Source organism: Thamnophis elegans, chromosome Z (genome assembly GCF_009769535.1).
Source record: "Thamnophis elegans isolate rThaEle1 chromosome Z, rThaEle1.pri, whole genome shotgun sequence".
In the NCBI taxonomy this organism is placed as follows: domain Eukaryota; kingdom Metazoa; phylum Chordata; class Lepidosauria; order Squamata; family Colubridae; genus Thamnophis; species Thamnophis elegans.
In genome coordinates this window covers 117,046,334-117,068,834 of record NC_045558.1, presented here as the reverse complement: position 1 = coordinate 117,068,834, position 22,501 = coordinate 117,046,334, and the positions used below count along the sequence as shown (strand labels likewise).

Below are 22,501 nucleotides of genomic sequence, written 5' to 3'. Positions count from 1 at the left end.
TGATCAAAGTGTTGTAGATTTTTGTTGGAACATAAGGTAAAGCAGTGATAGCGAACGTTTTTCGGCTCATGTGCCATAAGTGGGGGGAGCGCAGGGGGGGGTCATGTGTGGGCCTGCCGCACCCATAATGCAATGCGCCCCCCCAGTGTGCATGCACGCACTACAGACACACACACCCTTTTTTGCATGCTTTTTTCGCCCTCCCCAGGCTCCAGAGGCTTTATGGAGCCTGGGGAGGGCGAGAACAGCCTCCCCCGTCCACCGGAGGCTTCAGGGACCTTCAGGACTTCCGGTTTGCTCGGGGGGGTCATTTTTTTTTTTAAAATATATTTTATTCATTTTTCACATTCCATTTGCAATCACTTATATACAGGGTATTTACTATAAGAAAAGAAAAAAAGAAAAAGGGAATAAAACGAAGAAATAAAAAGGAAACACAACTCATCATTCACAACCCCACCTAACCCTTCCATCCTCCATACACCCCATCTACCCCCTCCAACTTTCCTTTCTCCCTCTAACACTCCCCTCCTACTTCCCTTTCCCCTCAAACCTTCCTTCTCCCCTTACTCCCCAGACACCTTCCTTACATTCCCCTTACTCCTTCCTTACTCCTCCCTCTTCTTTCCCTCTACCTCCCTCCTTGGTGTATGCCTTTATTCGAGTGTTGTTTGATCTGATAAAAGTAAAATGAACCAAGGAAAAAAAAAAAAAAGAACCACCATATATAAATACATTCTTGTTCTTATTAAGACTATGTTAACACCCCCCCCCACAAATCCCCATCCCCAATCCTCCCGACTTCCCAGGGCCCACACCTGGCACTACCTTCTGTCTAAAATATCTTGTATACATATGGATTAAAAAATAAAAGTAATATGTCAAAAGAAAGAAAAACAGAAAAAAAAGAAGAGAGAAAAGAAAAGAGAAAAGAAAAAAAAAGAAAAAAAGGGAAACCACTCTTTGTGTTGATCTCAGCCCCCCATCTTTATCTATGCTTAAATAGTATAAATCATTCTATCTATATTTTATTCTCGTCTCTTACTTCTTTGCTATTTACCCCAACCTTCTGTAGACTCTCCTGTTCCTCTTCCTAAACCTCATGATCCCTTCCGATAAGATTTAAGCAACGTGGTTCATGCCACATATTCAAATATGACTTTACAGAAGAGTAATCAAACTTTCCCTTCTAGTAAAATTTAAACAGCGTAAGTGATCTTTCTTAACCTCCTTTTCAAACAGTAATTCAAAATAATCTAGCCAAGCTTCCCCTTCTTAGTAAAATTAAGCAGCGTAGATCAAATATTACTTTACACAGAAATCAATTTCTATCTTAAGATAATTCCAACCGACTTTCTCTTCTAATAGGATTTAAATAACGTAGTTCATTCCACATGCATTTTACCCTCATCCCTTACTTGTCTGATATTTACCACTATCAAATTTATACTAGCATTTGTTTAAAATCTAACTCAAAGCAATTTCAACCAACTTTCCCTTCTAATAAAAGTTAAATAGCATGGATCATTCCACATATTCAAATAATACTTTCAGCAAGAGTCAGTTAACCTTCTGTTTTAAAGTAATCCCTTCTAACAAAGTTTAAACAACATAAATCATTCCGCATTCTTTTTACACTTATCTTAAGATAATCCCAACCGGCTTTCTGTTCTAATAAGCCTTAAACAACGTAAATCATTCCACATATATTTTACCCTCATCCCTTGCTTGTCTGATGTTTACCACTATCAAATTTATGCTAACGTTAATTTAAAATCTAGCTCAAAGTAGTTTCACCCAGCTTTCCCTTCTAATAAGAATTAGTCCGCTTTTTCTACCGGAGAGAGGTCTCAAACCCCCATTCAGTCCTCAACTTTGGCGAATATTTTGAAATGTCTAAATTCTCGATCTCCGTTTTTCTGCTTCTCCGAGGGAGGAAGGGCTACCCCCTCCATCTTGCAACCACATGGCCTGCCGTTTGCCTTCTCCTTCCGCTTGTCTCTCCTCTCTTCCAAGCGAGTCAGGAAGTCCCGCCTTCAGAATCCTGCAATAGAAATCTTGAGCCTCCGAAACAGAGTTAAGATGAAATCTTTGATTCTCAAATGTAACCGTGATACCGGCAGGGGCCTCCCATCTGTATCGAATCTGTTGACTCCTAAGCTCCTTAGTTAAAAAGGTGTAATCCCTTCTTGCTTTCAGCATCTGGAAAGGAATATCTTTGAAGACAATCAGGTCCTGGTCATCAACTCGGAGACTGTTATTATGAAACTTTTGCACAATCGCATTTCTAGATTCTTTTGTAGAGAAATGTATAATTATGTCCCTCGGGAGCTGTCGCTGTTCCGCTATCAATGAGTTCTGGCGATAGATTTTCCGAATCTGCCAATCAAAGTTAAGTCCCGGGCTTCCCACCGCATGGCTGAAGGCTTCAGCAAAGGTCTGTTTCAGATTCTCTTGCTCCTTTTCACGGAATCCTCTGACTCTTATTGCAAATGCCTTCCTATTAAAATTTATCATCATGAGCTGTTCTTCATTGTCTCTAATTTTTTGTTGTAAAATTTGAATATTGGTAGTCAAATTAAAATTAGCCTTCTCCAAACTTTCCAATTTGTTCTCTATTTCAGCAGAGTAATCTGACAGGGCAGACACGGCTGCAAACGTATTCGCCTTCATTTGATTAACTTTAGACTTTAAATCATCATATAGTTCCAATACAAATTCCTTAATTTCTTGTTTAAAGGCATTAAACATTTTAAAGAAATATTCCTGTGTTAAAAATTCTCCAGTAGAGGGCATAGGAGACAAAGGCTGTGGTTCCAGTAAAAATTCTTTAAATTCTTTAGACACATTTGTAGCAAGACGCTTCTTTGACCTGGGTGCCATAATAAATAAACAAGTAAGCAGCGCTTTGCTCCCCTCTATTTCCAAAGAAGAAGAGTTTATTTTGTTAAGGAGCGGTCTGCAGGAAGGTAAAACCGGCTAAGTACATCCACTATCAATCATCCACGGAGAGAAATCGCCATTTTTAAGTCCATTTAGACAAAGAAGTCTCTAAGGCAAATGGTGCTGGTATTTAAGATAGTAATAAAAGCATAAATCTCACAGGGGTGGGACCCGCCCGTATCAATTCTAGCTTGAAAAAACTTTGTTTTGTCCTGGGGGGGGGCTAGCCTGTCTGGGGCTGCCAAAAAAAAAGGCAGCTGAGAAGAACTGGCTGGAGATAAAAGCTCTGCTCCGGCTGGATCTAATCTCTATCCACAGCCAAAAAAAAGAAAAAGGCTGTGGCTTACGAATAGACCCTAGCCTACAGAGCTACTCCCTGCCCCTTTTTTAGCCAAAAAGGGGTGCTATCTATGATCTTATTTAGATATACAGACCAGATCTCTGAGGAGCTCGGTGGAGCCCTCCTCGGCAACAGGCCACGCCCCCAGGAAGTCGGGGGGGTCATTTTAAGCACTCTGAAGGCTTCAGGAATCTTCAGGAGGCTTCCCTGAAGCCTCTGCAGCAGTCAAAATGACCCTCCAAGCAAACTGGAAGTCCGTTTCTGAACTTCCAGTTTGCCCGTAGGGCCAGTTTTTGCGCTCTGGAGGCTTCAGGGAAGCTCATGAAGCCGCTGGATGGCCTCCGAGGGGGGCGGGGAAGCTCTTTTCACCCTCCCCAGGTTCCTATAAAGCCTCTGGAGACTGGGGAGGGCGAAAAATGGCTTTAAAAAAGCACCTTGAGTGCCCTGATAAATGGCTCCGCATGCCGCCTGTGGCACGCATACCATAGGTTCACCATCACTGAGCTAAAGCAAGAAAATGTCAAAGAAACTATGGTCACCTGGGCAAACAATGGCTATGGTGTATAAAGAAAATGCTTATAAGATATTCTACAGATGGCATCTCCCCCCAGCACGGCTCTCCAAAATGTTTAAAAATCTGGCCCCAAATTGTTGGAAGTGTAAAAAAACACCAGGCACTTTTTATCATATGTGGTGGACATACAATGAGGCAAAAAATATTGGAAAATGATTCTATCATGGTTAGAACAAATGGTGGGAGACAAAATTTTGTTTAAACCAGAAATTTTTCTCCTAGGCATAATACCGGAGGGGTTTAAGAAAGATACACTTTATCTAATTATACATGTACTAACTGCGGCGCGTATAACTTATGCTCAGTATTGGAAAAAATAAAATACACCATCAGAGCTAGGTATAATCAGAAAAGTGTTGCCCTATGCAGAAGCAGATAGGCGTGCTCTTGAACTTAAAAATAAAGGGGAATCAGAATATTTTGAAGTCTGGAACAGATTTTATGATTGGTATAAGACAAGGTGACAAGACTGGAACAAACTGTATATATTATGATTGGACAGAAGGATAGACAATGTAGTAAGTAAGGCTAATAGTTAATGGTTGACACTAGTTGTATATAATGTGAATGTATGGTCACTTCAACTTCGCGGTATTGCATTGTTTTAAATGTAAAAATAATAAAAATATATATATTTTTAAAAAGATACTTCCAACTATATAAATCAAAGATAACTCTTTTACCTAGGAAAAGGCAATTAAATAAAATAGGAAATGACTGTAAGAAACCTACTTATTTGTTATGATATCATTCTATGGCTGTGTGAGAATTAATTCTAACAATAGATAGGAGTATAAATTGAAAAAGACAGGTTCACTACTGCTGTAGATTTCTTAAACACAACTACAGTAGACAGACTGAAAAAAGCTCAGTTCCTATTGCCATCAATATCTTTCATTTCTGTTTCTTTGTTTCTTCTTCAGGGTTTGAGAAGACAGACAGGGCTAATAGACAAAGAAAACAGAAGCAGTCTTGTTTTGTGGTCACTCCAAAGCCTTTGTTCTTGAAGGAGAATCAACTGTAGATTATATCCTGCCTTAGGTTCAAAGTCATACAGGAATATAGTATGAATAAGGAACAACAGACAGCAACAGAAGAAAATAATTGTGCAAATAATGGTTATGATGTTTAGCTTTAACTAAAAATGTCTTGGACATTACTTCAGGCCTATTTATATTATACACTGTACTAAACTCTGTTTTACTTAACTATATTTTGATAAACCATAATTAACATTATGTTCAAACATAAAAGAAAATGCCTAAGGAGTATAAAACAGTACTACAGATATTCAAATATCTGAAAGGAGATACCATGCAATGTATGGAAAAGTCTGGTATACCTAGTTAAATTCTATGTTGTAAAATAAGTTATTTTTCTGGAGATGTGAATGCAAGCATGGTTGTTCAGAGATTTAAACATGTATATATCAACTGCAATTTAGATATTCTTATAGTTGATTCATTGCATAAAAGCTGCCAATCATTCTGTCTAAAAATATCCCCTTTCAAGATTAGAAATCACTATATCATTGCAAGTACAAGAAAGTACCTGAGACTCTATATTAGATGGATAGGCCCAAAGATCCATGTTCTTTAGAGTCAATTCAAGAGTCTTGCTATTGCCAATGTGTTCATTTGTCAGGATTTGTTTTGATTCCTCTCTGCTAAATTGGAAAAAAAATGATATTTATTATACTCAGATAGATAGATACAACAAAAAATGTAAACTTCTTTAGTCTGATATGAAGAAACTTTTAACCACAAGATTAAAATGCTCACTACATATGGACTTTTCCATTTTCTAGATAGCAATAGCAGAACATGCCCTGGAAACTCTTTTGCCATATCCTTAAGTCATTGGTAATTCATACTTAAGGCAGTCTTAAGTTGTCCTTAGCTGTTCTAACTTTAAAGTAGTTTTCTCCATTAAGCAGGCATAAATCATAAACAAATTTTCTAGGAATATAATCTTCACCTTCATCTTATATACCTGCTAGGTATGTAAGCTACAATAAACAAAGGAGGAATTGGAATGCTATCCAGAACTATAATAGTTACAATAAGTTTGCAGTGAGTCATTCACCAGGACCAGAGGTTTAGGCTTTTGAGTTCCAGATTCGTGCTGGAGCCCATCTTCATGGAACTTCTTTCTACCAGAATGTTATTTGGGCTGCATCATATTTATGTGGTGCCTGGTTGGTGTGGCTTCCTATTGCTTGACTAGCATGTTGATGGCTGGCTATTGGCTGTTTTTTCCTTGTGTTGCCGAGTTCTCAGCTCCAAGTACCTGATAAGCTGGTGGTAAATCAGCACTCCTGTTCACTGACAAAGGGCCCATTTTCCAGGCTTAAATCATTTCCCTGGCTACATTTGTACCTGCTCAGCTAATAATCTTAGTAGTTGCAAAATAAAATGTATGTCCTTGTTCATGGCAGTGTGAGGCTACCAATGAGTTTAGGTCTCATCTGACCAATTGTGTTCTTGCAGTCTGGTTGTTAACTTCCTCCTCATATGTCCTAAGTAGTCATAGGGGCAGTCCATGCAGAGGATCTGGTAGATTACATTAGAAGTACCTTCCCCCTCAAAGCAATCTTTGCAATTCATGATTTGTCCTCGTATGGCAGCCTCTTCATGGTACAGTGCCCAGTGGCCTCCCAGAAGCTGATTTCTACTGCTTCCAAAATATTTTTGATGTATGGAGGGATGGGCCATAGAGTTGGTCCTATAGCTTCTTTCTTCACTTCTCTTCCTTGTACGTTACACAGGAATCTTGTAATAAATGCTTGTGGGTACCCATTCTGCCTGAATTCTTCATGTAGGTACCTTTTCACCAATTGATTAAGCTTGCTGGGTACTACCGTACAGTGGGTTCTCACTTTCCGACATAGTGTTCTGACATAACTCTTTTTGTGTGACAGTGGATAGTTACTGCTGAAACTATGAATGCATAGAGTGTTGATGACCTTAAAATAAACTGTGGTTTCTTCCTGCTTGTGCTTAGACAAGAACATCTAAGAATGGTAATTGTACGTTTGGGAAGATGGAGTTCAGTAGGGCATGAAAGTCTTTCAGTGCATTTCTGTTTATGACGAAAAATGTGTTAGCCACGTAGTGGCACCAAAATTTAGGAATGTCATTTTTAAATGCATGTTATTCTAGTTCATGCAGGGCAGTTTCTGCAAAGATTCCTGATATTGCAAATCGCATAGGTGTCCCTTTCAATTGCTAATACATTTCTCTTTTGAATGTGAAGACAGCATGTTGGCAATACTGGAGTATCTTCATGATATGTGTCCTGATTAGGTTATTATAATCTCTGATCTACTCTTCTAGTTTTTTTATCTATTACTTTGTATGCTAAGTGAGGAGGGAGGGATGTAAATAGGGGTACTACATCAAAGGAGACCATGATCTCATCAGGACCCACACTTAAATCTTGAAGTTCAGTGATGGAATCAGGAAGCTTAAAGTTGTGCAGCCATTTAGCCCAGTTGTAGATACAGGTATCTTGTAGCACTACAATACATCTGAGAGGGACTCCTGTCTTGGGGAGTCCATAAAATTTCACTGGGGTAACATCTGTTGCTCTCATTTTCCAATATTTCCAATATTGGTTTGTTATTGTCCCTATTTACATCCATCCCTTAGAAGCATTCAATTATCAAAAAGAAAAATTTATTTCCAAAGAGATCTGAGTATTCTCAATCATTTGCCCAACTTATAGCTAAATTCTTGATTGAAGAATATCTTTGAGATTTAAAACATTCTCATTTATTCAGCAATGTCACCATCATTCCTACCTTCCCCCTTTCTCTGATAGAAGATTGTTTTGGTTTTGTGTATGTTCCTGAATCTTCAATATTAGTTTATCATCAGTCAAAAGGCTTAACTGAGACAAGCTATGTGAAACTGGAAGTAATGCTTTAATATCATCTAACCCTTTCTTGTTATGTTCCTAGAGAAAAAGAAAGAGAATAGTTGCCAGAACAATAAATCTCACATTAGGTCTTTATCAGTTCTTAAGAAGATTGAGAGCAGGACTTTTTAACCTACTTAAAAAGATTATGAAAGTAGTGCTATCATATATAAGCTTTAAATATCCAGACAATTATTGCTCAGATAGTTAAAGAAAATGAGATTCTATCTTTTATATGAAGGAATAAAGGTGATGCTTTGAATTCTAATTAAGTATATATTAATTTTAATGCTACATTGTTCATCCAAATAATTCCAAATTAATAATAAATTTATCTTGGTTGGATTTTTAACTTGGATTTTTAACTTGGATTGTTTTAATCCATTATGGCAGATTTCCAAAAGCAAAAGGGCTGAAAATCAGTCATTGTTGGCTGATCAGTCACCTTCTGCTGATGGGAATATGTCCAAATAGACTTGAAGGGATGTTCACAGATCTACTGAAATCCTGAACAGTACAGTACAGTATCTGCTGAAAGCTGGACATGCAACGTTGAATTATCTGCAGATATCACTTAGAATTAATTTGTTTTAAAAAGACCCTAAAAACAGAAGTAGGGCTACCAAAGAAATGTGTCCAAGTCAACTTTTGGAATCATTTGCCGTTACTAAAGCAGAAATCAAATTCTAAGTGCTCATTGCTATGAATATGTATCATTATAATTCAGATTTTCAGGGGGGAAAGGGGAGGGGGAAGCCCAATGTACTTGTGATTCTATATTTACCTGTTCTGTCAAGCAATCAATGCTTCCTTCAGCTACTGAATGTATCACCAAAGAATTCAACATCCCACACAAAGGACTAGGCAAGCCACACTCCTTACTGATTTCCTGCTACATACAACAAAGGTATAATCAAGTCGTAGTTTGAGGAATATTGTGCACAATTTAATACTTATTAATATAGCATTTCATGAGAGAGATTTTTTTTCCTAACAGAGTTTTGTTCTTGGCAAAATGTTATTCCCCTCCCTGTTTCTACTACATATGTTATATGCATTATAGCTGTAACAATCTAAGATTGGCCTGTAATGTGATAACACCATTCTAGTACTGGACTGTAGTGTGACAACTCCATGCTGATTGAATTGGTAATGACTACTAATTCACTATAAGACAGCATAGGTGTGATCATCCAACTTTAATTATAATTTAATATTAACATATACAGTACAGGTATTGTGCAAAGCTTTAAATCTGAAAAGAAAGATGTGGAACATGGATACAGATAACACAATTGCAATTCCTTACATTCAACTTCAAAGGAATATGAACGGAATTATACAATTCCAGGAAAAGATGCAGTTATTTTTGTGTGGACTGATTAAAGCCAGAAGCAAAGAATGTGAGATCAAACAGTACTATTAGCAAAACATGCTTTACTATTACCTGCACATTCAGGGCTGAGAAATGAGAGGGACTGTCCATTATTGTATAAAAACAGGCAGAGGAATTATAATATTTAAACCATGAATTGTTTATCAAGGGCTTGATCACATAGTTGACTTTAGTTATCTGGGCTTCTATCTGCACTAAAAGTAACTTATTTATCTGAGTCATGTCTTTGTCTCTTCATATTGCTCCAGGGTGCACGTTTGAGTTTTCAGAAATTCATCAAATCCTGGGTTAAATTCTGATAGCTTTAAACAATTGCAAGCAGGTACTTTAAAAGTGCTTTTTTGGCCCTTAAATTCAAACAATCCCAATCTTTATACACTTTCCAAAGATTAATCAACTATTTCATAAATTTCTTAATTTTAAAAGGCTTGTCGTGTTTACTGTTTTATTAGATTTACTATAATTGTCCCACTCTTAAAGATCCTGAGCAAATTTACAATTTCAAATAATTAAAAGCATAAGAACAAAACATGACAGCCTTACTAGTCAAAGAAACAAACAAAACCACAAGGGTTCCAATTAACATTGGGCCTGGGAAAACAGCCAGGTCTTACAAGTCTTCCAGAACTCTAACAGAGTTGGTTTTGTTGGCTAGGGCTTACTTGGCTCTGCTTATACTTTAAAGAATGCAAGTAGCCAATTCTCTATTCATTTTATTCTATGGATAAGGTACAGTTAAATGGAAAAAGTTTGTGATAAATGTTTGGTCTTCTATTCTTATACATTCCCAATTTATGTTCAAAATACCCAAAATTATTATCAGTTCATCTAAAGCAATGGCATAACTCTCTAAACCGAAATGCTTCTTACTCTACGTGATTCTTCAATCTCTTTGTAGAGTGACTGTGCAGATGCCTGTATGGGACCATTCATACTTTGTAGAGAGTTTGTTGGTGGCCTGCATCAAGAAAATAACTACTGCTGAGTTGTAGAAAATTTTCCATTTCTGTTACATTTCTGCAGCTATAAATCTGGTATGAAAAATGGTTTAAATATATATATATATAATAAAACTAAATACATTGGAAAATATGATATTATTAATCATTTCTCGTTAAAAAAAGTCTTCCCAAAATTAAGATATAGTTAAGTTAATATAAGAAAAAGCCTTTATATTACATATGCATTACATAATTTCTTGTGAATAAATATGAGGTTGACCATGATTCAGGGTGAAAAGGAATAATGTAATTACAAATTAGCCTCAAAATTTATTGGAATAGCAGTTATATATAATATTTATTTAATATCACTTTTTAGTCTTTCCTTAAAAATACAGTTTGTAACAAATATTATAGTAATTAGTATTCAATAGGCATTACAGTACATCTTAACACACTAAAAATATCCAATGATGATAGCACTTACATTTTTAAGTCTTGATAGGATTGACATAAGTGTTCTTGAAGCCTATTAACTTCTAGTTTCAATTCCTATATGGACAGTACAATATAAGAATATTTACAACAGCTGCTATAATAGTGCAGAGGAAAGAAGCAAGACAGTAGGCTAAACAAGAATATCTACAAAGTTGCACAGACTTACTTTATAGAAATGTTTAATTTCATTAACATTTCAGTAATTTCACTGATGTAAAACACTTGCAATAAGCTGAAGAAAGAGTCAAAAATATGTAAAGCTTCACCTTCCTAATCTGAGTTACCAATACTTTTATAATTATGTAACTGAAATGGGAAAGTTTAGGAAAATAATCTGTGGACATTCCAAGCAAGCTTGTCCCTGGATTGCTTAATGACATTCTGGATAGATTCCTTCTTGTCACAATTAAAATGTACATTACCTGTACCATCATTCGATATTCATCCAGATTTATTGTAAGCTCTTCAATTTGTTTTATTTTCTGTAAATATAAACATTAATAAAATCCATACAAGAAAGTAACTCAGCATCACAAAACAAACTGTGCTCTGGTGAAGATTTTGAAAGTAGCTATCTGAACCTAGTTGATAAAAATAGGATCGTCAATATGATTGCCAACGTCGAATGACGGATATGGCACAAGAAGAGGATCTGAACTTAGGGATCATTTCTTTTTTCATAATCAAATTAAATATAAAATTGAAGTTGCAGTGACACCTAGGGATTCCTAAATGTAGAGACAAAACAAGTTAGGCTGAGGTTGTCAATTATTTGAACATCTCAAGAATCATTGCGAATTACTGTAAAATGCAGCAAAAAATGTTCAGGTTCATAGCAAAAGTTTCAAAGTGAAGCATTTTTAATAAATTAGTGCTGATGAGTTTTAAAATGGTATCTGCATTTATTATTATAGTATCTATGATAGCAAAAACTCTTCACCACCTTAAAACAATAGTTGTTTCAACTACTATAATCATCCATAATAGCACAAAATATCATAAGATCCACAGTTATTTTACACCTCCCCACACTATGACATAACTACATTTTCAATTTAGCATACCCTGGACAAACAACTCACCTTATTAAGGGCAGCATCTTTGCGAGAGATACGATTTTCATACTCAGAGAGTTGTGACTACGAGGAAATAAAAATACAAATATAGTAGTTGCAATCATATAGCCAAATTACAAGTACTGCAGTTAACTACCCAACTAGTGGTACAATGACATTTTCAATAAGCTATGCAGACAACTCAGTTCATTCATACCTTCATTTTGGCTTTCTTTGTAAATAGCTCTTTGATTTTACCCTCTGAGCTTTCTTTTTCTAGAAGCAACTTTCTGTTCTGGAAGACAAATTCAACAGATTATTAATGTTACTTACCTCTGTGTCAAGGCAGTAGGTGCTGATGGTGTTTCAATTAGTTTCTTTTCCAGCTGAGTGAGGAAAATGTTAAAATCTAATGTACAAGTAGGTAATATATATAATTACACTTTTATGGGGGACTAAACAATTTCATGCAGTGATTCTTTTGGAAATAAAAAATTAGTGTGCAGTTGTTAAAGAATATCTCACTTTTATTCTGACATTATCCAAAGACAGCCTTAAAGTATAGAATGTTGGTTAGACTTTGTTATCCAATATCTAAGAGGGAGGTTAGCAATTGTAGTGACTTTGAACAAGGTTAGATAGGGATCAGCAATGAGGATAGAAAATTTCAAGCTGATACAATTTTTGCTGCCTTTGAAATTCTGTTTAAGTGATTAGCGAGCTCTGCAATTATTTCAGGCATAACTACTATAACTTCATTTTCTGAACTCTCCCCTCTTTACCTCACCTCATCCTGAAGGTTATCCATCTTAACAGAGAGAAGCTGCTGCTCTTTTTCCTAAAGTAGAAGAAAAAATATTGATTGAATGGTCGTCACAAGAATTTTGAAAAAAGTTTTGTCAACACTACATTTTCATGACTGTACAGCTTTAAATAAGCTTGAGATACAATATGAAACATCCACAGTAGAGACATGCATGTGTAACATAAACTGCAAAAGTACAAAATATCAATAAAAATGACAATGTTCATATTACAGGAAAGCTCACCAAAACAATTTGATTCTTAAAAGATATCAAAAACCAGTTTGATTTCAATGAAGGAAATCTAGAGTAACTCTCGTGGCAAAGGACTTCAATGTATCAACAGTAATTCAAATTTGATAGAATCCAATTTCAGTTTTTCTGTCATCCAGACCTTGACAGCCTCCAAAACCTGGGAAATAACACCCTGGGGTGGCAACACAGAATTAGATATCATCAGCATATCGATGACACTGTACCCTAAACCTCTGGATGACTTCTCCCAATTGGTTCACATAAATATTAAAAAGCAAGGGAGACAAGCGCTGATCCTGAGGCAACTCACAAATGCCCATCATTTAGGTGGTGTTTGAGGTTTAGAGACATCATTTGGAGGGGGGCGACATCAACTGGAGGTCCGGACAGACCACAAAAACCTTCAATTCCTGCAGACCACCAAGATATTAAACGAACGCCAGATTTGGTGTTCCCTCTTCTTTGCCAGGTTCAATTTCTGAGTCACCTACATTCCAAGCAGTTGCAACCAAAGGGTGGACACTCTCAACGAAACCAGAGTACTCACGAACCGAAGACCAGCTCCCACCCAGGACGGTTCTTTCCTTGGAGTTCTTCTCCGTGGTTCAGGAGCCCGTGGACTTATGGATTCAGATATAGGAAGCACAGCAACATGACACATGAGTAGAGCAACAGCAAGAAGAGATGGGACCCATCTCTCCATGGACATTCACCAAGGAACTCTTGCAGTATTGAGGCAGAGTATACGTCCCTGTGGGACCATCCAGGGACTTATCCTCTTGCAGTGCCATGACAATCCTGCGATGGGGCACTTTGGCCTCTTCAAGACCTTGAACCTGGTTTCCCATACTTTCTCGTGGAGCCGATTACAACATGATGTCCAAGCCTACAACAGTGTATGGCACCAGCAGGCCAAGTTGGTGATGGGCTGCTCCAGCCATTGCTGACACCAGAGAGACACTGGGGTGCCATTTTCATAGACTTCTTCACAGATTTGCTGCAGTCTTCTGGATTTACGACTGTGTTCATGGTGATAGACGTGCTATTGAAGATAGTGCATTTCATTCCATGTCGTGGTTTACCGACGGCCTGCACCAATGCCCACATGTTTAACCAAGTGATGGAGATGGGCCACCCAAGTACAAGCACTCCAGCATTCAGGACTCCCAGTGGCTGAAAGGACAGCTCCAGTACCTGATCAAGTAGAATGGTTATGGGCCGGAGGATTTCACATGGGAGGATGTGACCTCTGTGCATGCACCTGCTTTGGTGCAGGTCTTCCACAACCAATTCCCGTCCTGGCCGCACCAGAATCCTCAGTCCCAGGGGAAGGGCCCTGCGGTAAGAGATAGTGTTGTGGCCCGCCAGCTGACAGCACAGCTGACAGCAGACTCAGACGATGAGGAGGTTGGGGAGAAACTTGGCCAGCCCTGAAGTCTGGGGAAGACTCTGATGGATGCTCTGCATTGGAGGCAGAGATAGATCCAGGGCTGTCCGACATTTCCCAGCTGCCTTCAAACTCAAGAGATAATTGGGGAAGAACAGCTGGGGCCTGTTCCAGATGCGCATATGCGCAGAGCTGTCAGGCGAGAACAATTGAGTACCAGGAACTGACTCAGAAATACACGTGTGGACACTGAGTGGCCCTCCCTGGCTGGGGAATACATAGAAGGCGAGTGGCATCATGGGAAAAACAGTTCGATTTAGGAAGATTTGCTCATTGTGATTTGTGTCTCACAGACTGTTTGAGAGAATTTTATTTACAGCTTTGTGTCTGGAAGCTCACAGCCTGGCAATTATCCAAGAACTGATAAGGTCTGTATTTCAGTTAACCCTTGGAAGGATTATTACCTGGACTTTGCTGTGTATGAATGCCATGAATTCACAGTAGTTAAATAAAGAGGTTTTTTTTCAGGACAAGTAGTTGTTTCTTGGTTCTGCTAAGGTTGGTCAGAACAAAAATCACTCCATAGAACATGAATTCTGAGTTCTTAACTTTCCTATTTAAAATTGTGACTTAAATCCAGTCTGAAGCAGGAGATTCAAGGTACTGGAGTGTGACAGGAGTACATGCCAATGGAAAATAAATGCTTTCAAGTGTTTCATGAACCAACTGTTTGCAGTGATACCTCCCATGCAACTGCTAAGAAATTAATCAGTTCTGCTGCCCAACTGCAATGTGCATATAGATAGAGCCAGGGCCATCCGACATTTCCCAGCCATCAGGCAGGCAGCTGCCTTTGGAAGCTGAGATAAGTGGGGAGGAAGAACAGCTGGGGCTGGTTCCAGATGTACGTATGTGCAGAGCTGTTAGGAGAACAACTGAGGACAAGAAGTCAACTTGGGAAGCAAAGCACACATTCCCAGGCTGAATGGCCCCTCTCTTGCTGGGCAATAAATAGAAGAAAAGGGGAATGGTGGTTGTAGGAGGCAACCTTTGGGATTTCAGATGATTTAGTGCCTGGCCTGGCAATTATCTCAAGGAACTGATAAGGTCTGTTACTGCAGTTAACTCTTTGAAGGATTATTGCCTAGATTTTTTGGTGTGTGAATGCCATTAATTTACAGGAGATAATAAAGAGGGGTTTTTCAGGACAGGTCTGTTTCTTGTTTCTGCTAAGGCTCGGTCAGAACAGAACCTTCCAATTAAAAGACCAAACAAATAATAAATATAAGATAAAATAAATATGCATACTTTGATTTCCTAAGGAGAAAAAATATTGGTAGATTACAACATAGATTAAATGTACAGCCAGACCTACCAACTGCCGTGCTTGTGTGTGTAATCTATTATTTTCCTCCTCCATACTTTTTGAAAAAATTTTCAGATCTTCCAATTCATTTGCTGATATTTTAGCTTGTTCCAGTGTTTGCTGGTTACTGTAATATAACAAAGATTGTGTTCAGTCATAATAGCCTAAACTCTGCCTTTGTGATGAATTGACAACAAAGTTGAAAATGAAAGGAAGAAATTAGATATTAAGCTCAAAATTAAGAAAGAAAGTAACCTAGGCACAAACTTATATTGGGAAACTGGCACTACAGACAGAAGCCAATAACAGTATAAAAAGATGTTGACAGAGAAAAAAAAGGCACAAGACATGTTCAGTGGAGTGAGAATATTTCAAAGATTCTCTATATTGATCTCTCATTGAGTTACTTCTCTGTTTAACTTTCAGCAATATATGCATAATGTTGCATAAACATATTCAAATTATTTTTGTTCTCTTTTCCTAAGTGCTTTCCCACATTTTTAATGTATTAGTTGCATTCTGAGATTAATCCTTATCAATGGCCTCATGTAAGACAGTTCTGTCATTTACCCTCTCAGCTTCCCTTTCAATTGAGAAATCTCTTCAGAGAGTCTTGAATTGAGATCTTCTGCAGCCTCAATAGTTCTCTGTAGTTTAACATTCTGCACTGCTAGCTGTTTGTTGTCATGCTGTAAGTCCTTGATGCTATTTGTGAAGTCAATAGCTTCTTCCCTTTTTTTAGAAAAAACAGAAAAAGCCAATAAATTGGAAAGTGATTTTTGCCATTATATTCCATTATCTTTTCTTGTATCTTTTCTTTTATGTACACTGAGAACATATGCACCAAAGACAAATTCCTTGTGTGTCCAATCACACTTGGCCAATAAAGAATTTTATTCTATTATATTATAATGCTAATTATACCATGCTCATCATTACATATTCTGTATGTGGTATGTAACATTGGATCAAATATTTTATCTTAAGCAATAAAGTGTTCATTACAACTATGGGGTCCATAATACTTGTGGATGAATAGTTCCTATTGCCAATAATTCATTCTTCTTCTGATATAAGCTATAGGTTCAATGCAAGTAACTTTTCACTATTGCAACTATTATAACAAATATTATGGATATATACCTTTCAAAGTGTATTTTACATTTAAAACTTTATTCACCTCACTTCTTATTCAAAAAGTTCTCATAGTGGCAGGCAAATAGTAAGTCAGTTATCCAGATTGCTACATATACCATATATATGTACAAAGTAAGCAGATTTTTTTTAAATAAAAACTTTTTTTATCCTGCTACGTAACACGTGGCAAATAAGTCCTTTTAAAACTTTTTTAGCAAAAGATTAAGGATCGAATATAAGAATTCACAGAAGATAATACATCTTGAAATAGTATTAGAGTATATCATATTTTTTCTACATTGTGTTGAAGAGATTGTACTCAAACTAGTATATATTATTTCCGATAGCATTTAGTTACTCATGTTAATAAACAAGGGGAATATTCACTCCATTGAAAGTCAGTAATTTGAGGAACTAAATTGGCATTGAATAACCTTCTGATTTGTCACAACTTTAATTTGTTTGCCCTACTAAGTGCTAGTAGAATATTTATCCAACTTTTGCGAGTTATAACACTCTTAATTGATATAAAAATAAACTGAAGATCATGTTTGTCATTAAAATAAACAAAAGATCATGTTTGCCATATTTTGACCAAAATGTTTATACAAATGCATTTAACTTTTCAAAACCAGGGCATCTCATCTCTTAGGATCAAGGGCACGGGTACTGCAGAACATGAATGGATACTGATGGCAAAATTCAGATTGAGGATATATTATGAAACTAACAGCACACACAGGTCTTGACTTACAACAGTTCATTTAGTAACTGTTCAAAGTTACAACCACACTGAAAAAAGTGACTTGTGACTGTTTTTCATACTTACAACATTGCAGTATCCCCATAGTCACATGATTAGAATTCAGATGCTTGGCAAATGGAACATATTTATGACGGTTGAAGTGCCCTGGCATCATATGCTCATCTTTTGTGACTTTCTGACAAGCAAAGTCAATGGGGAATCCATATTCACTTTATCACTCTGTTACACTTAACAACCTCAATGATTCACTTAAAATGGAGTAAATGGAGTAAAATTCACTTAACAAATGGTTCACTTAGTATCAAAAACGTTGGGCTCAATTATGCTTCTAATTCAAGACTACCTATATTCAGTTACAAGCACAGAAACATCGATGAAATAACAGATAGCAGAAAAAAAGAATAAAGAAACCAGAATTAATATTGCCTGTATGAGTAGAACACCCTTAATGAACAATTCAAGAATGTTCACTCTTTGGGTAGGAGAAACTTGCTATTGGAATAAAGAGGTTATTTGCAGAAGATTTGATGAACATATATATCCTTATTAAATTGTGGGCAAAGAAACATAAAAAATTCCATATTCAACAGGAATAGGAATCCAGAAGTATCAACAGATGACAAACGTATACCATATTTTATTACCAACAAGCAAGACGTTTGGAAACACCCTATCTTACAGTAACATTTACATATTATGTTCAGTTCTATCAATGTTTAGAATGCACAATTATGCCATTTATTTCATTTTGATTTCTTGGCTTGAAATAATTCCTGGTATGACAAATTTAAACACTGCAATTTTATACTGATGACCAAACTTCCTAAAATGCAACATTTAACTACATTAACAGTCTCTCTGAGATTCAAGGCAAGAGATTTAGCTGCCTGCCTTCAGGATATTTGCAAGCATCATTAAATAGATGCCCTCCAGAAATGCTATATTACAACTTCCAACATTTCCATTTCCAAACAGAGTATTAAGAATGCAGTAATTACAGGCCAACTTTTTAATTCATCCCTTTCTTTCAGAAAAACTTGTAAAAATTTTCTTTTTTAGATAGCAATAGAGGAACTCCATAATATGCAAATCAGATCTGCATCACACATGGCTTATTTATATAGATTTTGGTTTTCTATGTACTTGGTTTTGGAGAATTCTAAATGTTCATTGTTTATTGTTCACTGTTAGCCAGGTAAGGCCTTTGGAAATTGGTGACATGCACATAAAGTCAAACATTTTTTTTTAATCATGCCTAACTTTCTTTAATATATCACAACATTTGAGAACTCTTATAGTACAAATGGATTTATCTGGGAAAGTTAATATTGGTGCCAGAGCAAACTGTAAGACAATTTCTGAATACTGTTAATACTCACCCTTCCTGTTGACAGTCTGCAATCCAATCCTTCATAATAGTATAGAAGGTAAAAAAATCAACAGTAAGCCCTTGTTCTTCAGGGTCCAATCTCTTGTAGAGAGATTGAAGCCTCCAGTCTTCACAGCTTTGCCCTGTCATTTCTTGTAAGTATTCAATGATGCGGAAAACGGAAACCTGTCCTATAATCAAAATAAAGTGGATCATGAATGTGAGTATAAAATCCAAGCAAGATTTCAAAGGTAGTTTGCCATTGCCTTCTTCCTAGGGCTGACAGTGAATGACTGGCCCAAGTTGGTTTTGTTGGTTTTGTGCAAGACTAGAACACCATTCTCATGTTTCTAGCCTGGTGCTTTAACCAATACAATAAACTATGTGAATTAGCTGTTCAGTAAATTAAAAAATCTTAGAAAACTCACAGAAATTTTTTTTGTTTGAAATGCTTAATGTAGAATAATTTTTGTTCCATTTTTTAGAACAAGTTTCTTATGCACACAAAAAATCAGTTGCAGCAAAACATTGTTCTGAAATCTCAGTATAGAAATAGAGACATTTTCACTAAATTTCAAAACATTTTCATCATAATACATCATTTCCCTGTTAATTATATTTTATTATCTTTTCTACATTAACTTTATACGTGCCATTTAATAACAAAATCTTTTTTAAAAAAAGATAAATATGTTCATTTATCAGCTATGCTGATTGAGAAAGAGAATCTTTGTTGCTCTTCTCTGCACATTTTCTAGGGTCTCACTATCTTTTTTTATATCATGGTGACCAGAATTATACACAATATTCCAAATGCGCCCTCATTAGTGTGGTATAAAGCAGTATTACCAGTTCTCATTATTTTAATTTTGATTCTGTTGATGCAGCACAGTACTGCATTGGCCTTTTAAGTGCTGAAATTTTGTGTGGCCATATTTTTTCCCCATTTACCGTATTTATCGGCGTATAACACGCACCGGCGTATAACACGCACCCCCCATTTTAACACAAAAATTTGAGTAAAAATTTTTTTCATTAAAAATAAATGACTTGGAAGCTCGGAACTTAATGTTGGATTAAAATTTATAACATTAGAACATGAATTATAACATTAACTCCTCTTAAAAGGCAAATATGAAATGAAAAAACACCTCTTTGAGCAAAAAAAACTTAATCAGAATCACTGCTTTTTGGAAAACCAAAAACCTCTTCCTCATCTTCACTCTCTCCCTCTTTTTTCCCTTCCTTCCCCCTTCCTCTTGCCTATCAACTTCATCCTCTTTGTCTTTCTGCTCTTTCCCTCTCTTCCCCTTTTCTTCCTACCTCCTTCCTTCTCCCTCCCTTCTTCTTTTTCTTCCTTTCTTCTTCCATCTTCCTCCTTCTCCTTCCATTCTTTCTCCTTCCATCCATCTTTTCTCCTTCCATCTTCTCCCCCCCTCCCTTCTTCTTTTCCTCCCCCCTCCCTTCCTCTCCTTCCCTTTCTCACACACAGGAAGGGGAGGGGGGCTATCTAGTCGCTTTCACAGCATAATTTCTTTATCTAACTTTTAAAAAACAGTGTGCAAATCAAACGAGATTTTCGTAACCTGCGAAGCACCAAGTTATATTATGTTGTTACAAATTCGCAGCTACTCCATTCTTTCTGATAGGGAACTACATTTCCCAAGATGCCTCAGGTCCTCAAAGCGCTGAACGCAGCTTTGCAATTGACTCCAGCGAGGCCTGGTAGCCGGAGGCTGGGGTGGTTGTCAGGGCGATGCGGAGCGGACGCGCCGTTTGTTACTGCTTCCAGCAATCAAGACGGACAAGGGAAGCGACTGAAACGGACGCTGGCCGCAGGAGAGCGAGGCTGCTGCCAGCCGTTTCACCTTGCGCAGCGAATTTGACTGGGTCCCGGAGCTTCTGCCGGGCGGCAGAAGCCCGGGAAGCGAAAGGAAGTTTTCTTCCCTATTGAAACAGAAGCCGCAGCAGGAGAGCAGGGCTGCTGCCGGCCGTTTCACCTTGCGCAGCGAATTTGACTGGGTCCCGGGCTTCTGCCACCCGGAGTATCGGCGTATAACACGCAGGCAGGGTTTAAGCTTGCAATTTTAGTTTTAAAACTGCGTGTTATACGCCGATAAATACGGTAATTACTTTTAACTACTAAGTCTTTGGTGCTATGGTATTGAGTGTGCTTAATACATGAAGGTTAATTCAGCTATTGAGTGAGTGCAACTGGCAACAGATAAATTCAGAATTGACTAAGCTTAGTTCCTTTTGCAGGCCTGACTATTCCCTTGTAGCATTAGTTGAAGATTGGATTTGCTTATTATCATCACTCCCTCCCACTTCACTCTGCACCCCTTGTCTGTATTTTACCTATCAGCTGGGCTATTTTTGAACTCAGGCTTAGCATTCTTTCAGAGTAGCGCTAGAACTTGTTAAGAAATAATGTGACAGGTCACAGGTGCAGAAGAGGGATTGCAAAAGGACTCGTGAGAGGATTCTAAATATCCATTTAAACTCTTCTCATCAGATATAAGAAAAGTGACTGGTAAATATTTCTTCTGCTAGCAGGTAAAAATTTGATGGGAAGAAAAATGAAACCAGAGAATGCAATGTTTTTTTAAACTTGACCCACAATAAATAAAGATGAGGCATTCACAAAAATTCTTACTGTGGCAGAATAAGGATTGCAATAGGGTATTATCTTAGCATACTTTTCTGTCAGGTCAAGGCCTGGTAGATAGCATTTTTACTGAGCTATCAGAAAGACCCTACATCACTTCAGCTGCTGAGTGGTGATATAAAAATGCTTTAAGTCTAGTGACATAATGATTTAAGACCTTGAATGCTCTTTACCTACTCTCTTACAAAAATATTTTACTACAGAATTCACTAGTTGAAATGAGGAGAACCTGCATATAACGAAACATCATTGCCAGCCTGGACTCTGTTGTATATGCTTCTATAGTACACAAGTATGAAAAATTATGTTAGTTTCTCATTCTCATCAGTTAGTTTCTCATCATCATTTTAGGTTTCATTTGTTTTTCAAACTTATATCCCTCATAAAATGAAGATATACTTGGATAATGGCTAGCAAGATCTAAGACTAAAAAAATACAAGTAGTCTTTACTTAAGAACTGGGACTTTCCGTCCCTTAACAATTGAGACTGGTAAATCTGTCACTAAGCAACATGATCATTAAGTGAGATGTCACATGACCATGACTTCAGATTTCACTGCTAGCTTCTCCATTGACTCTGCTTGTCAGAAGCTGGCTGTGAAGCACATAAATGGCAATCATATATCCATGGGGATGCTAACTGTGAGGACCATTTGTAAAGTTACTTTTTCAGAGTCATCGTAACTTCACACAGTTGCTAAACAGGCTACTTGTAAATCAAGGACTACCATTAAATCAAACTCCATTAACTGAGATTTTCTGTTAGAGTACATTGGTAAAATAATGTTATATTCTCAAAATCTCTTAGCAAAATAAAGAGCAGTTCTTTGATTAAATGCTAAGTGCTTCCAAATGATATTAAAATGTTTTTTTTACCTGTTTCTTCTGGATCACATGCTTTGAATGTGCATTTTAGAACATGTTCTTCGGAGTACTGGCCTGCATTCAAAATGATATTCTTATTGCTAATACCAATGCTGTCCCATGGCATTGCTAAGGAATTAGGAAGTTACATTTAATAAAAATGTGGATATTTTTCTTAAGATTTACTCAGCCTATTCTTGACCTTTATTCTTTTTTTTTA

At 37.0% G+C, this 22,501-nt stretch overlaps 1 protein-coding gene across 1 annotated transcript in view; it reads right to left on the bottom strand.

The window, feature by feature from the left end:
• Positions 1-22,501, bottom strand: part of CCDC155 (coiled-coil domain containing 155) — a 34,297-nt gene that overhangs the window by 9,091 nt on the left and 2,705 nt on the right. The window contains exons 2-13 of the mRNA XM_032236256.1: positions 22,294-22,410; positions 18,759-18,939; positions 16,047-16,208; positions 15,486-15,615; positions 12,453-12,503; positions 11,883-11,960; positions 11,693-11,749; positions 11,033-11,092; positions 10,600-10,664; positions 10,042-10,129; positions 8,560-8,664; positions 7,660-7,814 (exon numbers count right to left, since the gene is read on the bottom strand). Coding sequence (XP_032092147.1) covers positions 7,660-7,814; positions 8,560-8,664; positions 10,042-10,129; positions 10,600-10,664; positions 11,033-11,092; positions 11,693-11,749; positions 11,883-11,960; positions 12,453-12,503; positions 15,486-15,615; positions 16,047-16,208; positions 18,759-18,939; positions 22,294-22,410 — 1,249 coding nt within the window. The remainder of the gene's footprint in view (positions 1-7,659; positions 7,815-8,559; positions 8,665-10,041; positions 10,130-10,599; positions 10,665-11,032; positions 11,093-11,692; positions 11,750-11,882; positions 11,961-12,452; positions 12,504-15,485; positions 15,616-16,046; positions 16,209-18,758; positions 18,940-22,293; positions 22,411-22,501) is intronic.